The sequence below is a fragment of the Lolium rigidum genome, chromosome 3, assembly GCF_022539505.1.
Source record: "Lolium rigidum isolate FL_2022 chromosome 3, APGP_CSIRO_Lrig_0.1, whole genome shotgun sequence".
Taxonomy (NCBI): Eukaryota; Viridiplantae; Streptophyta; class Magnoliopsida; order Poales; family Poaceae; genus Lolium; species Lolium rigidum.
Window position 1 is genome coordinate 61,442,748 of NC_061510.1, and position 17,657 is coordinate 61,460,404.

General features: G+C 46.4%; 1 protein-coding gene across 1 annotated transcript; it reads right to left on the bottom strand.

The window, feature by feature from the left end:
• Positions 1–12,588: 12,588 nt before the first annotated feature.
• Positions 12,589–16,078, bottom strand: LOC124701671 (FRIGIDA-like protein 4a). The gene is made up of 3 exons (XM_047233766.1): positions 15,382–16,078; positions 13,599–13,771; positions 12,589–13,513 (listed from the first exon to the last, which is right to left on the bottom strand). Exons 1-3 carry the CDS (start codon positions 16,052–16,054, stop codon positions 12,812–12,814), a joined length of 1,548 nt encoding a protein of 515 aa, XP_047089722.1. The 5' UTR covers positions 16,055–16,078; the 3' UTR covers positions 12,589–12,811.
• Positions 16,079–17,657: the final 1,579 nt, after the last annotated feature.

The following is a 17,657-nucleotide window of genomic DNA, read 5'->3' on the forward strand; positions in this document are numbered from 1 at the left end:
TGTATAGCCTGGATTTTGCAGGGTAGACTGCATGCAGGGCCTCATCACGGCCGTAGCTCCCTACCAGGATCTGTGTGTTACTCTTCTAGGATTCTTAGCCCGTAAAGACTTGAGCGTGGTGAAGCGGAGGGAGGGCGACAAGTTACTTGCACTCTGTTTTTGCATGATCCCCTACCAACAAATTAAGGTGATTAAAAAATACCTCCATTCTACAATATAAGATGTTTTGGTAGGCTTAAATAGCATACCATCTTATATTATTTATGGAACAAAGGAATAGTATCAATGTTTCACATCTCAATCTCCTGGCGTACATGTGTATTCAGTTTCCTAATAGAAGCAATTTTACATGTTCCTTTCAGCCTCTTATACTGCACGTCCTGGCCAACATTGAGGATACTATACAGTCATGCGATTGCCTGAGAGTGTGCTTCGACAATGCAAGTGTTGAGGAACTAGTTGAGTTTCAGAAGGTGCTCCTTAGCCTTTGCACTGCTATGGCTAAAGGCAAATACAGGTAAAGTATTTCCAAATTCGATCTCGCTGTGTTTGGCCTTGTGCTCTCCGTGGAAAGACAAATTGACTGGCAACTGGTGACATGCAGCAACTACTTCGTGCAGCACGTCTTGAGGACTGGAACTACAGAGTTTAAGCAGCCAATTGTGCAGCGGCTGATGCACGATGTGGTGGCCTTGTCCACCAACAATCATGGGTCGCATGTAGTTCAACTATGCTTCAAGGACCTGGATGTCCAGCTGCTGTGCAATGTGCTGACGGCGTTCTGTGAGTTGACTGAGAGACAGTTGGCTGAAATGGTGCGCGGCCGTTCGTCCAAATATGTGCTCCATAAGCTGCTCGACACTGGATACACTGTAAGTGGTAGCTCCCTATACCATCTGGCTGCTATATAATGATGATGATGATGACCTGTTTGATTTGCTAACTGTTGTGTGCAATCGCAGCACTTGCCCCAGCTCGCTAGCGAACTCGCTCAGAGGTTGGCCACGCTTCCTGGGGACATCTGGCATCATGCTGAGGCAAACGTTGTGAAGAGATCTGCCAATCGGGTACTTGGTGCCTAAGCTCGCTGAACAAATTGCATGTTCTGCATTCAATTCGTTTTGGTCTGATACACATGTTGAACTCACTGGTTTGGTTACATGGCCATGCAACTTACATCTGGATTTCTTAATGCTCTGCTTTTGTTTGTAATCTGGATGAGGGCAGTGCATCACGAATCTTTGCTTTGTTACTGTTAGTTCATGATAGACGATGCAACATTGTAGCTCACAATCTTCGAATTATGATGAGGTCACATTTTACCCCTGCCGCAACATGCACTATGACTAAATGATCACATATTCTTCCGTTCTTTCTCTTGCTCAATTTCTCTTGTTTAGAATTGACTCTAGTTTAATACAACCTCTATTCATAAAAGGATGTCGCAGGGAGTGGTGTTTTGGAACATGGGAGCATATGCTCCCTCTATTTTAAAATGCATCTTACATATATTTTGAATTTCAAAAAAATTGAAACCAAAAATTCGCATGTAAATCTTCTCATGCTACACGCTTACAAAGTTGTTTCATAAAAAATCGACTTATCGTGACGTGTGTGAAAAGGACAAAACTCAGTGCTAAAAATAATGTTTTTCATAAGATAAGTTTTCTCTTTTTTATATAGACCACACAAAATATTGGCTTTTTGTGAAACTTGACGAACGAACATATATTATGAAGATGTACATGTAAAAAAATTTGTTAAAATTTTTCGACATTTCAAAATATGATTTTTTGGTAGAGGGTGCATACGCACCCGGGAGCCGAATTGAATTTCCGGATGTCGCAAGTTTATCTAAATTTAGATGTATTTAAACACTCTTTAGTGTATAAATACATCCCACTTTAGATAAACCTTCGACATCCATTTAAGGACGGAGGGAGTAGTTGTCCTGCGAATTTAACAAAATTTAAAAGACAATTCAAGACACAATCAAATGTATAATCCATAATTCTTTGTGTCCTCCCATGTTTATTTTTTGTTGGTTGGGGGAGCTTATCAAGCATGCCGCTTGATCTCCCATGCTAATAATAACACAAGATCACCAGGCAGAGCCTAAGGCATCTTAATTAAGGTAGAAATGGTGTGAGCACTGAGCCAAATCCACGCGAAATATTGCGCCCACGGGATTCAAACTCTGGCCAGCCAGAAGACTCGCAAGTTAATAGTGACAGAATACCCTAAAAAGTGATCAAACAAAATGGTCAGCGATTGTTCAGCAATGGCACGGAGTTCTCTTCTCACCTTGATAACTATCCATCTCCTTGAATGTTTTATCTACAAGAAAAATGATAGTACCCGCTTTGTCCTTGGCTGGAAGAAAATAAAAACATCACGTTGCTACAGAAAATTTTAATCACATAATGGCAAACAATTGTGTCCCTCACATGTTTTGATTGTATTGAGAGAAAATATGTTAAGCATCGGAAGAAAGGGGCCATTAGAATCACATGTCGCTTAGAATTAATACACACTGACATTTGTGGTCATTTTTCCTGTGAAATCAGTTGATGGTTTTGACTTGTTTGTTACCTTCACTGATGATTACTCCCGTCATGGATTTATCCCATTAGCAATTGTTCTGAAGCACTTGATAAGTTTAAAATATTTAAGACCAAAGTAGAAAATCAAACATATCTTAAAATTAAAGTAGTGGGATAAGATCAAGGTGGTGAATATTATGTGATGCATGCCCTATATGGGCAAATTCCTGTGCCCTTTGCCAAATTCCTTGAGGAAAATGGCATAGCGGCTCAGTACTCCATGCCTGGCAAACCTCGGCAAAATGGAGTGGCCGAGTGTCGCAATCGCACACTTATGCATAGAGGTGCATAGCATGCTTTTTCACTCAAATTTCACGGTCATGTTGTGCATAGAAGCATTGAAGTCAGTCGTTCACATATTAAACCAAGTTCCCAGAAAGTTCGCACCTAAGGCACCTTATGAATTGTGGACCGTTCACATATTAAACCAAGTTCCCAGAAAGTTCGCACCTAAGGCACCTTATGAATTGTGGACCGAAAGGAAACTCACTTGAATTACCTACGAATGTGCGGCTATCCCATTGAGGCAAGAATTTTTAATCCGCAATTTAAGAAATTAGACATAAGAATGTGAGCTGTTATTGGATACCCGCTCAAATCAAAGGGATGACACTTTTATTGCCCAGATAATGTCACATGGTGTGTTCTTACAAAATGCAGAAATCAGTGGGAGCACACAATCCCAGATGATAGATCTAGATCTTGAGGAAATTTGGGTTAATGTTTCCACAACTGAATATCCAAGAGAACTCATTTCCTTTTGGTCCCACGTCTCCAGTTACTAATAATGGAGGTGTGGGCTCAAATGGTGCACGTGATGATAGGGATTTCAGGCCTAATGATGATCCACCTTAGCCATCCCCTCAACTGTCTCTGCAACGGCATCCCGAGCCACTAAGGAATCATAGAGAGAGGAAATATGTCATTACTAGTGATTATCAGGTTTACCTGAATGAGCAAATAAATGACATTGGGAAGGTAGATGGCCCAAATTCTTTTAAGGAATCCGCGATGAGTGAGCATTCCCCCGAATGTCTTGTAGCCATGGAGGATGAAATGAAATCTATGAGAACTAATAATGTCTGGGATTTAGCAGAAATTCCTGAAAGATTCAAACCAGTAGGTTGTAGATGGTTCTACAAAACTAAGCACGAATCTCAAGGGAAGATCGAAATGTTCATGGTAAGGCTTGTAGCAAAGGGTTTTACTCAAAGTTACGGGGTTTATTTCGATGTTTATATGGCTCAACTTGAAGGTTTTGTTGTAGAAGGCAAGGACCACATGGGATGTAGGCCTAAGAAATCCATTTCTAGACTAAAGCAAGCGTCCAGAGAGTGGTATCTCAAGTTCCACGGAAAACTTTGGCTTTAAGGAAAATGGGTAGACAATTGCATCAACATGAAGGTTAAAGATGCCTCGCTTATAATCTTGGTACTCTATGTTGATGATATTATTTTGGTAAGTAACGATACGAATATGCTAAATGAGACCAAGGGATTCCGCTCCTCAAACTTTGATATGAAGAATCTCGGTGATGCCTTTTATGTTTTGGGTAGTGAGATTTACCGAGATAGGTCCATAGGAGTATTAGGGTTATATCAAAATCATACATTGAGAAAGTGCTTAAAATATACGATATGCAAAGTTATTCTACCACGCCTGCTCCAATTGTTAAGGGTGATCAGTTTGGTTAATTCCAAAGTTTAGGGAATCGATTTGATATCCATCAAATGAAGGCGATCCCTCATGATTCAGCTGTCGGGAGCCTTATGTATGCTCAAGTTTGTACACGCCCCGACTTAGCATTTGTTACCGGGATGCTTGGAAAATTTCAGTCAAATCCAAGATTGGACCTAAGAAATTCTTGAGATATTTGCATGGCACTAAGGGATACATGCTCACATATGATAGATATGATAATCTTGAGGTTATAGGTTATTCAGATGCAGATTTTACAGGGTGTGTATACTAAGAAATCCACTTCAAGTTATATCTTCACCCTAGCAGGAGAAGCCATTTAATGGAAAAGCTCCAAGAAAACTCTTAGATGAGTTTGTGGCATGTTATGAGGCAACCGGCCAGGCAGTATGGCTTAACAATTGTATCCTAAATTTAAGAGTTGTTGAAAGTGTTTCAAAGCCACTCACTTTGTATTGCGACAACAAAGTTCTAGTTTTCTATTCAAGTAACAACAAGTTGAGGAGTGGTACTACCAAACACATCAACATAAAGTATCACGTTGTGAAAGATAGAGTCCAATATCAAACCATTAAGATCGAGCATGTTAAAACACTAAGTCAATGCTGGCGGATCTGCTTGCCAAAGGACTACCGCCCGATCAGTTTAAGAAACACACATAGCCGACATGGATGTATTTGAAAGCCTTTGATTTGATTATGGAAATAGGGCCATTAGAATAATCCAAACTACCGTTAATTTGGATTCGGTTTTAACTTTTAAGGCCTTAGCGGAAGATATAAAAGTGAACAGCCGGCCACTTTAAGGTGACCATCTCACACGGTGCTCTGTTCCTGAAATTCCCACACCAGAAGGCTTTCTCCCTCGCTAAGCACACCCTGGGTGGTGTGTCTTTAGCGTCCCGAGGCTGGTAATAGTGGTAAGTATCTATCATGCATATGATACTTGTATACTACATCTGTTTCAAGGAATAAGGCGCACGCGTATTTCAAGACGAACTTTGACCATAAAAATTGAGCAACAAAATCTTGATTATATTATATGTATTTAGTATCGTTGGATTCGTATTGAAAAGCATTTTTTAATAATATTATTTTCATACAAATAATTTTTATCTATTTGAAGTAATTCTTGGTCAAAAAAAAACTCGTAAAACGAGGACGCCTTATTCCTTGAAACGGAGGTAGTATGATACTATCTCTATAGTGGTTAGTATCATGAAGTAGTATCATACTCATGTTATATTTATTACTTTTTAAAATCTCAATGCAAATTTGTGCACAAGATTTATTCGGCATTAACTTTTCTCGTGACATGCGATACAGTATCTACCTATGTTACTCTAATCTCCTCTCTCCTCCTTAATTAGCTGCCACATCAGCATTTTTGTGGAACCAATGTGCATGATACTAGCTATGATACTAGCACTATAGCTAGCCTGAAAGTCACCGTTGCCCACTGCTCTAGAGAGCAGCGGACATTGGTCGTACCAATACGCACGTCGATGAGCAGGTACTAATGGCTTCATCAAGCAATGGTGGCCTCTCTTTACATTATCAGATTAGGAGTTCATGTTTAGGCTATTTTTTTTTGAAATGTGTTTAGGCTAATTTTGAGTTATGTAAATTAGATCTTAGGGCATCTCCAACGGGGCGGCACAAACAGACGCTGAGCGACCGTTTGCGTCCGCCCGGAAAATGCGTCTTATACCACCTCCAGCGGGGTGCCGCATAGTGTCCGGGCCGTCCGCGGCGACGCAAACGTGGCCCAAATATGCGCCAGGTATGCGTCTCTGCGGACGCAGCGGTCGTCGGCCCGGCCCTCGCATAGGCCCGCCTGGCAGGGGGCACAACTGATTCGTCTTCCGCGGCATTACTTACGGGCGCGCTGCAGCCTTTTCAGGGCCACGTTAATGGCGTGCCTCGACTTTCGCGAGCGTGCGCAGCTTGGCGGCGTCGCGGCATTACTCCTCCGGCCACGTCAACGCGTTCCAACGACCGCGCTCCGACTGCTCCTCCGGCCTAGGATCCCTGGCCACCTTCACCACAGCCTCCTGCGCAGGCGACGGCCTGGCCACAGTTGCCGCAGCCTGCCCTACCTCCTCCACCATCGGCGTACCTGCTTCCATGGCCGACGCCGGAGTTCATCGACCTCGTCAGCGACGACGACCAGTAGGCAGTACCTAGTTTTACCACGCCTTTATGGCCTTTTTATGTTTTTTTATTAATGTAAATTATGACTTTATGAATGCAAAAAAATTATTCATCGTGCCGCTGGAGCTACCCCCGATGCAAACGGACGCGTGGACAATTTCGACCATTTTGACCGACGCAAACGGACGCGAGAGTCCGCAATCGTCGCGGAGCGACCGTTTGCGTCTGCCCGGGCCGAAAATGCATCTGGTACCACCTCCAGCGGGGCGACGCATCGTGACATGGCCGTCCGCGGCGACGCAAACCCGGGGCATATTTGCGCCTGGAATGCGTCGCGGCGGACGCTGCGCGGACGCACCAAGTGACCGCTCGCATCTCCACCGGGCCCGCCTGGAAGCGAGCCTATATCGAGGGCATCGCTTCCGCGGCCATCGCTTCTGCGTCTGCGCCGCAGCCTTCGCCATCAATGCCGCGGCTGCCTCTTCTGCGCGCGCACTGGCGGGCGGCGGCTGGGCTTCTGCGCCGTCTTCAATGGCATCGCTTCCCGCGCGCGGCTGGCCTTAAAAGTCCACCGGCATCGTTCCTCCATCGCCCACACCTCCACTCCCACCACCACCGCCGCAGCACCATGGGGAAGAAGAAGAACGACTTCGAGACGTCCGGCAGCGGCACCAAGAAGGAGGAGCGGTTGAACAGGGTGCCGCTGCCCGTCAGCGTGGGGAGGCTGATGCACGCAAACTGGGCGCCGTGCGACGCCTGGGGGGACGTGCACATGCCTGCCGGCTGGCGGCTCAGCTACTGCGGGTGCATGTACTTCCCGTGCCTGCGCGCGAGCCAGATAGGAGCGCCGAGATCTGGCGAAGGAGGCGGTACCTGCTGCCGGACCTCCGCGCCGATCCCGCCTACGCCATCGAGTCCGACAGCTGGCGCACCTGGCTCGTGTCCAAGAGGGATCAGAGGAGGAGGGCGAGGTTCATGGGCGACAGGGACTTTCCCTTCGACCGTCCATTGGTGCCTCATCGTCGAAGACAGCAGGCACCGACACGTGCGCAGCAGGCGATGACGCCTGCGCAGTACGACGATGACTACTACTACATCGAGGCGTTGGCGTACCACAACGAGGAGGTCAAGGACGACAGCGACGACTACGTCGCGTGCATCTTCCAGGAATGGCAGCTAGCCATGGCGGAGGGCCGCAAGTTTGAGTACCCGGACAACATGACGGATGACGAGATCGCGAGGCTCGGTGTCCTCGTCTCGGAGAACGACCGACCTGTGCAGCCGCCGCTGCCCAGGTTCGCCACCGGCATCATGCCGCCGGGCCTGTCGGAGGATGAATCCCTACGAATGGTGCTACAGGACTCGGCCACGCCACAACCGCCGCCTCCACCTCCGCCGTACAACCCGTGAGGGCCCCCACCTCAGCCCTGGGCTCCTCAACCTCCACCACAGCCCTGGCCTCCTCCGCCACAACCCTGGGCGCCTCCACCTTCGCCACAGCCCTGGGCGCCTCCACCTCCGCCACAGCCACAGGACTGGGCTCCTCCACCTCCAGCACCGCCGGCGCGCCCCGCGTACGTTCTGCCGGTTCCCAACTGACTGTGGTTGGTACTGGAGCTCGTCGTGCTCGACAACGACGAGGAGAAGCAGTAGGCGCAAGCGTTTAGGGTTTTTTTTCCCATGTGTTCAACTATGTAAATTATGTTTTCATGTTATAAAAAAATGGAAGTCGAGAAAAAAATGCGTCGTGCCGCTGCAGTCACCCGACGCAAACGGACACGCGGTCGATTTCGACCATTTCGACCGACGCAAAAGGACGCGCGCGAACATTTTCGAACGCTGAAATTCCTCGCCTAGTTGGAGATGCCCTTAATGCTGGGACATCGAGATCGAGGACAGACATATCAAGAAAGGGGCATGCCCGCGCGACCTGTTCTGGCTGATGTTTTGACCACGTATGACTTGAATTGCTGACCCGAGTCAAAGCAGCACTATTTGGAAGGGGAGAACTTGGCTGTGATCTCTCGATTGGGATTGCGATTTGTATGCGGCACGGAGGAGAGTCCGGCAGCTGCCCAAATCTGAATTTGACTCGTGAATCGCTCCCAGGTTCAGCACGTATAAGGGACGTACGTATGCCCTAGTACACCATCGACTTCCAGAATACCCAGCTAGCGCGATTGATTCTCAGCTGCACGCCATGGATCCGAACCGAGAGGCTGAACTCGCCTGCTTCTTCCTGGACGCGGTGCGCTTCGGCGACCCCTCGCCGGCGCCAGAGCACGAGATGTTGCTGCAGCAGCACAGGCACGCGGCGCCCTCGCGAGAGCAGGGCTACGGGGCGCTGAATCGGATGATGCAAGGGCTCCAGGCCGCGCGGCAGTTCTTGCCCCAGCCCGCCTACTACCCGTTGGAGGAGATGGGCTCATTGAGCCGGGCGCCGGCCATTAACGCTTTGGTCGTTCCCACGCAGAGCCCCTGGCCGTACCAGTCCGTCGCGGCCTCCTCCTCGTTGAGCGCCAGCGCCAGCCAGCAGTGCCAACCTGCGCCATCGGCGATCAGCAGTAGCCTGCACTACCACCATTGCTCCATCGCCAACCAGACCGTGCCGGATTACGCCAGTAGCATCAACCAGAGGCTGAGAGCGATCCGGGCCCAAGCGCCGGCGGTTCGGCGGTGCCAGAGCCACACACTGGAGGAAACCCGGTCGCAGCTGCTTTGCAGCGACATGGAGCTGCAGCTGGTGACGTTCCCGAACTCGGCCGCGCACGTGGTTCGGCTACTCCAGCTCCAGGAGGAGGGGAGCGAGCGGATCCGGCGCAGCGTGCTCGCCGGGGCGACGCGCCGCGTGCACGACCTGATGGACGACAGGGAGGGCCGCGAGGTGCTGGCGGCGCTGCTTCGCGCCTGCGCGGGGCGGTACGTCGAGGTCAGAGCTATCGTCCTAGCCGCCGCCGTCGCGCACAACCCCAACGGGCGGCACTCGCTGCTGCGACTAGCTAAGCACGATCACGGGTACGAAACGCTCTATTTCAATCAAATTTATGAACCAAAACTGGGGCTCGAAGCATTGCGTTCTTGGCTTCTTGCTCCGTTAGTAACTGGACATACGGCCGGTTCTTGCAGGGAGACTTGCCTAAAGGAGCTGATGACGGCGGCGGCGCCGTACGCCGACCTGTGCGCGATGCTGGTGGACCGCTTGCTGCGTGAAGGCGTGCTGGAGCACGACAGAGGAGACCGAGTGCTCCATCACTGCTTTGCAACCATGCGTTACGAGGACTGCGTGGTATGTAAATTCAGCTCAACTCGTGCATGCCTGCTCTGTACGTGGTGACAGACGGCTGGCTAGCTCAACTCGTATATTTGTTGATTATAGATTCTGGTGCAAGACGCCATCGACAAATTTGGCTCGCTGCTCAATTCCAAGACTGGGTTGGGGTCCAGGTGCCTGGTGGAGTGCTACGCCATAGCCAGAGGCGACGAGCTACGCGACTTACAGGAGATCCTCCTTGAGCACGCCCACGTCATCGCCACGGGCCAGTACAGGTGCCCTCTTTACCACTATACCCCTTTCTCCAAAAGTTAAGCCGTATATAAATTTCCAGCCAATTAATAATTTATAAAATTGGTTTTGCTAATTCTAGCTTAATTTCCAGTCTACTCTCAAATCATAGGATTGCACCATGATTCATGCTAGCATGAGTTGGATTGCTTGGTGATTCATGATGTTCATGACTTGCAATGTGGGTTGCAAATAAGATTAGAGATGACATCGACTAGGAATTACTCGCACGTTAAAAAATTATCCACATCTAAATTATAGAAACAATATAGTAGAAGTAAAAAATTGTATCCATCTTGCTAGTTCTCGGCTGATCGAGAACTAGCATAGTGCTCGATCAACCATTAGCATCGGATAGGGACATGATTAGTAGTTAGCAGTGGGCTAGTCTTAGCGTTGGGTTTGATGGTCAGCTTTCTGTGTTCTTAGTGTTAGGGTTGTGCCAACGGGGACAGTGGCGGAGCTACTTGAGGCTAGCAGGGTGCACATGCACCAGGGTAGAATTTTCATTAAACCTGCAATTAGCATGAAAAACAGTCTGTGCACCCCTCTAGACACTGGTTAGTGCACCCGTGTGGCTCAAAATCTATTGCAATTTTAGAATAGCCTAGAGTAGTGCACCCTGATTAGTTTTGCTCTAGCTCCGCCACTGAACGGGGAGAGAGTATCCGCTCAGAGGCGGAGCTATGTACAAGTCAGGGGGGCCACCCCCCCCCCCACTTTTTAGAATTAGTGAAGGGAAAAAAAGACAAGGCCTAGAAGAGAATTTTTTAAGCACTTTGCCCTCTAGATATAGATATTTTGTGTTTTGCCCCTTAGCTCCGCCAATGTATTCGCTGGCGATGGGAGATGAGACAATTGTTGTGTGGAATTGCACGGTATCATGTAATTGCATTTTTAAAATATTATGTCCAATTACATATAGTTATGCAACTGTGTATATGCATAACCGAAAACCTATGTTTTATTTCCGCACAATTGCATGGTAGATGCATAATTGCGTATACATGTGTAATTTGGACCCGTTGCCATTTATTTGTATGGGAGTTTGCATATATATGTGTATAATTACATATATGTGCGCAATTGCATATATATGTAATTTGAATGTATCTTCACATGTGTGTTCAACTTAATATATGCATATCTTGTTCTCATAGACGCATAATTGCACATGGCCGGATGTGCAATTGCATATATGTGCAATTTTGATTCTTTTTGTGCAGTTGTATTTTTTCCATCCCTTTATAAGTCCAATTGTTATGTGTACATGTATTCCTTACTTTATAAAGGCTAGTTTAAAAATCCCACTAGCAATAAATGATGGAACAATAGATACGGTAAGAATTTTTTTGGCTCAAGGCCTCAAGTTGGTTGATCGAACTCTCGGTCAACCGAGCCCTAGCTGCTCCCAAAATATATTTTGTTACTGATTGTCGATATTGTGGAATGTTTTGTCTTTTATAAAATTTGTCAAATTTAGAAGGCCTGGTATTTTAAACTAAATCCAGACGCCTTTTTTTGAATGGTCAGACCTATCTAGAGTGGATGTGTGACGTTTGGTCTACAGATGTTAAAATATTTTGTTACAGTATTGTTCTACTTGATATCGTAGATTTTCCCAACAAAATAGGTCAAACATAGAACACGTTTTGGCTAAATTATAGCCATTCTTCTTTTGTTACTGCTATTGGATCGGTGGAAGCTAGCCATCTAAAACTGATACATTTGGCATGCAGCAACTACTTCATCCAGCACGTCCTGCAGTATGGTGACGACGAGATGAGGCATCTCCTCCTGGAGCGCCTCATCGACGAGGTCGTGATCCTGTCCCTCGACTGCTACGGGAGCTACGTCGTGGAGGCGTGCTTCCAGCAGACGGGGCAGCCGCGCCGCGTGCTCGCGGCGTTTCTGCTCCTGGACGACGCGCAGCTCGCCCAACTAGTGCAGGGGAAGCACTCCAACTACGTCGTCCACAAGCTGCTCGATGCCACCATAGACGTAAGTAGCTCATGCTACAAGCTTGAATCTCTCGTATGTTTCTTCCATGTCTGACCGTGTGAATGTTCAGAGATTCCCTGGGGAGACGATGGCGCTGGCGCGGCGGATCCACAGTTTGCTGCCGCGGATCAGGAACAAGATGTACGTCAGGACGGTGATGTCGGTCGTCAAGGACCTCATCACCCGTTACGGCCGGATGTATGGCTGATCTGTGCCGCGCCGGCACCTGGCTTGTTGTTGACATAGGATAATGAATTTCCTCTGGAATACTAGGATTTTGTAAGAGGGATTTGCTTGTGTGTGTCATCCAGCCGAAGTATCGTGTGCTGAAAAGTGATTTGTGTGTTTGATCTGTTAGGTGTATGTGTGTTCTGTAATCGATACTGTTCTGGTACTTGTCTACGGCCTGCCCTACAGGCAAATTTATGCAGCGGTAGTCGTTTTATGTATAGACCAAACAGGCGTCATTGTGATATTATTTTCTTCAAAAAGGAATGACAAGTTCAAAGCATGTCTAGTTCTCTTGAAAAACTAGCTAAAGTGTCTCCTGTGACAAACAAATACACATATATTCTTACGGGGAAATCTTTAATTACCCACGGCGCAAGTGTCCTGGAGGTGCACCCCAAAACTGCAGCTCTGGCACTGAGGTCACCAATAGATGTTTGGCATGTATATAAATGATGGCAGCCAAGCATGTATAGATAGATATCAACAACTATATTTAGCATCTAAACAGGCCTTGGGTAGAAACCCACGCTTCATGTTAGTCCACCGGTATCAGCCAGCATTATTTATGGATTATACTTTGACATATTAGACAAAGAATAGCTGTAAGATGAACCCTTCTTATCTGATGCTCGAGAAACCGATGCGAGGGGATCTTCAGAATAGAGCTTCGACCTTGATGATGTGGTCGCACTTGGAACATTCAAACCACTTGGTCTGATTGAAGCCAAATTATAGAAGTCTGCCACTCCACTGTATTGGGTCTGAACAGAGGGTGCAACCAGGGCCTGATTCTGGATACCAACGGGCCGCTGGTTCCCAGCAGGAAGCAATGGATTATGAGTGATACCTGCAAGTATGTTATGGCTTGAAGCAACTTGGTACTGATTTGGAACTCCAACTGTAGGTATGCTCTGCCTTGACATGAGCTGTTGACTCAATGTGTCCACCGAACGGGTACTCTGGCCTAAGGAACCCTGTGCAACATTCACTGGAAGCTTTCGTCTCTTGTTGGAGTCTAGAATGTTCTTACTAACTTCATGAGCAGCTGCAGCAGCTGCGTTGGCTGCTCGCTTCTTACTAACTTCCTGAGCAGCTGCAGCTGCAGCAGCAATGCTGGCTGCTCGCTTTCTCTCTGCACTTTGCTGATCCAACTGTGTCATTCGGTTGTTAGCTTCTTCCAAAATAGGCAGTTCTTCTAATTTCTGTTCTTTAATGAACTTCTGCAATGCTCCCAGCAATGTACGCTCTTTTGCATCACCTGCATCCTGCCAAAGCATTTAAAGAAACAACTGTTCATACAAACTTAAATACATTATGTTCAGAACAGATGATACCACAGCAGAGCTGTACCTGAGAAGAGGAACCACCCCCTCTGATGCGGATCAAGCTCCCAGCATTTTTCGCATCATTCATGTATGACCTCAAAATAGGCAATAAAGGATACTTGTGCACTAAGTTAAGAGCTTGGATAAATTTGACCGCGTCTAGCTGTTTGCCTTTACTTATCATTGACCGAATGAGAACTGTGCAAAGAAAATAATGCCATATTAAGATTAATATTATCATTATCTCAGCTGATAGAACTACCAAACATCAGAGGTGGAACAGACAATGGTATGAAATTGTGACTCTTAAAACGTAAAGCTCATACCAGAAGGCTACACAACTGAACGAATTGAAGAAAATCAGTCAGCATAGGCCAAACAAATAATCAAATCTCCTCAGGTTACATTGATAGAAGGGAGAATATCTATGATTCATGATGCTGAACAGAGCTGTCAATGATATCCATTGCCATCCAAAAGGATGTCAAAACTATGGAGTACAAAAGCTGCATTCTAGGGAGAAAAGAAAGAAAAATCGAAAGAAACAATGAAGTGAACTACAATTCTGAATTAAGCACACAGAATTGGGACACTGCCAAGTGCCTAGGGAGCAAAAGAGGGGCAAAAAAAAGGAAAGAAACAATTACGCGCACTGCAATCCCAACTAAGCGCATTGAATTAGGACACTGCGAGGTTAACAGAATTATACAGGCAGCAGAGGTCAATAATAGGGGAAGATATATTGCTAAACTAGACAACAAGCAAAGCAAGCGTCATAAGATTGCTAAAACGAGAAATTAGAAGCAGATAGCAAGCTGAAATAAACAGCAAAATTATATGCCAACTAGCAATTCACAGAATTACATATTGTTTATAGCTTGCTAGCCAGTCTATGACGCTTCAGTCATGACACAGGTCTAGAGACAGCAATACACAGCATTACAGATTGCTTATACGCGAACCAGTCCTGAAAGTTGGGTTTTTTTTTCTACAAGTTCCATCACAGCCCTTGCAGGTCACAGAATGCGGGTGATCTTTAACACACAAGGCTGATGCAGGCAGTCTTTAACATACAAGACTGATGCGGGCAGTCTTTAACATATAAGGTTGATGCAGGCAGTCTTTAACATACAAAGTTGAGATATATTAGCATGGAGTTATGTACATCACAACTGAAGAATGGCAGCATCAAAAAAAAAAAGATCCTAAACCTGAAGTAGAATAGCCTAAATCCGGAGTGGCCTAGCAAAAGCAAATAGCACGCCAATTAGACATGATACAGTAAGATGTAGAGGAAACAACTAGGCACAAAGGAAAATAAAAGAACATAGAAATATAGGCATCTGAAGAATATCAACATTGGGCTTATGGGGTTTGGGCATATAATTGTGTTGTGTCTATATTACCCGTGTATAAGATACCTGATACTCCATCTACACTGTCTAGCAGCAAAAGTTTCAGCAATAACGCATCAACAAATTCGAGAACAACAAAAATGTCTAGAGCATACACATCCACCAACATACAAATCCAGTGCTAGTTAACAGTACCAATTTCAGAAATAACAGAGGCAATCTGCTCTGATGCTACACATATCTATGAACTACACCTACTCATGGTATAGAACGCTAGATCGAATTACATTAAGGGATAGCAAACCGTGTAGAAGAGCTAGGCCTCGGTTGATGTATAATTCCCTCAACACAAACACAACAATGATCATTCCCCTTCAGGCCAGGTAATAGTTACTGTCTAACTTGTGGCTGTACAGAGTGCAATTTTTGTAAACCGAGGAAAATGTATCTTACTTGGCATTTGCTTGTCGAGGTCGAGACCGAGGCCGAGGAAGATCTCGACTGCGCGCTCCCGGCTGGAGATGGATACGACCAAATCGAGCACCTGGGCAGTGCCGCCAACATCCGGCACCAAGCCAAAGACCCCGACGAGAAGCAGAAAGGCGATGGTCTCGTTCTTAAACACCACCTGCGCCTCGATCCGCTTGCTCCGCTTCCAGTCGGCCGCGACGGCCCTGGCCTCCTGGCGCGCCTCCGGCGACGGCTTGACGCCGAGCGCGCGAATGCGGTCGAGGAGGTCGATGAGCAGGCGGCAGGACACCTTGGCGTCCCCGCTCGCCTCGCCCTCGCCCGGCGGCGCGCGGCAGAACCCCGCGGCCGCGGCGAGCACCAGGAGACCCGGGTCGGGGGCCACCAGCAGGGCGGGGTCGAGGGCGCCGGCGGGGTCCTTGAGCTCCTCCCTGTGCTCGAGGAGGTACGCGCGGAGGCCCGGCCCGTCCATCCCGGAGCAGAGCAGCTCGAGCTGGGAGTAGCCTTGGAGGCGGGAGGCGAGGGCGGAGTCGAGGGCGGTGGCGTCCGAGTAGAGGGAGCTCCATGCGGAGGTGAAATCGGAGAGGGCGGTGGAGTAGGTCTGGAGGGACTCGACGGCGGCGAGGACGGAGGGGTTCGCCTCTCGCTCGGCGCGCATGGCTGCGGCGGCGGAAACCCTTGGCTCTGCTACGGTACGGTGGCCGGCCGGTGGGGAGGTGGAAGAAGCAGGCAGGGAAGAAGGCCCGTTAAGCCTCACGTGCTTCGGGCCCGATGACCAGGTTTGTCCATGTTGAGTAGCAGAAACAGGTCCAAGCCCATCTACATGTAGGCCAAGGTCTCCTACTCCCTTCCATCTTTTTCTATTACTAGTAAGCCCGCATATTTAGTAAAACATACTAGTTTTAAATCAAATTTAAATTATGAATATATGCTCCACTTTTTATGATCTTGAATGAGATACATGTGTAACACAACCATACAAAAGATAAGCTACATTAATTCAACCGTGAGGGGTATATAATTTTTTTGATAAAATATATAGGTATCTTAAATAAATGTAAATATTATAATGTATTCTAATTTCCTTATTAAAAACTGCTTTCACTCATGTAAATTTACATATGTAAATTTACATATTTAAAACCAAGATGGAAGCAAAAGCATATGAGAGAGGGCACCGGAAAGCTAAGCATAGAGAGTTGAACTCCGGCGCCGCATGAATAGCTCCCGAAAGGCAATGGCCGAAAGCCTGTAAATACATATCTGGAGAAGTCAATGTAACAATTCTTTAGATTGGGTACCAACAAGCCAAGGATATGCTAGCTTTGGTTCTTTTTAGCTTTGGTTCTTGTTAGCTTTGGTTCTTTTTAGTTTTTGTATAACGGTGGAGACCTACATTTGTATATGCATGTGCCAATGCTGTAATTGTGTATTTTCTTGATGGTTTATTATTGAGAAAATAAATGAAACCCTATATGTATTTCAAAATGTAACAAGACAAGCACCGCACTCCAACGTTCTGAAGCTACATGGCAAAATTTTCTAAAAACAGCAGGACAACACTTGCAAATTATCAATTGTCACAAGTATACGGTATACCGCCATGGTGTAGGAACGACCGCTATATATAGGTGTAGCAATGAAAGCTCACGGGTTCATGTTAGTCTTTTTTCATGTGAATCCTGCATTACATGAACATCTATCAAATACGATAAGAATAGTAGTGATGTGAACATTAAATCTTTGCTAACTATTCCAGCTCATGCTAGTGCATTCGTAACAGTGAACGTATATTAGTTCAGAATAGAAATTCAGGCTACAATGCAAAACGATGAACATACTGTCCTGGATTCAAGTATTTTTTTTCTTCTTAAAAAATTCACCAGAATCTTCTGGGTGAACTATATTTATGATGACATTTAATCTGAAGAAGCAAAATATCCATCTCAAATCAGCATCGAACGGTGAGAATTATGTAAGTGGAGATGGAGATGATTATTATTATTATTATTATTATTATTATTATTATTATTATTATTATTATTTCCCTCCGTCCGGAAAAAGATGTTAGTATTATTATTGTCACCTCTAAAAGGAAAACCAGCATGCAAAATCCTTCCCTCAAAAAGAAAAATTGCATGTAAAATTAATGCCAACAAAATCCCCAGTTGTATAGCTTGATGACATGGCCAGATTGATAAAAGAAGGAATCACACATGTGAAGTGGATTTTGTGAATCTCATGTACTCCCGATCTATCTC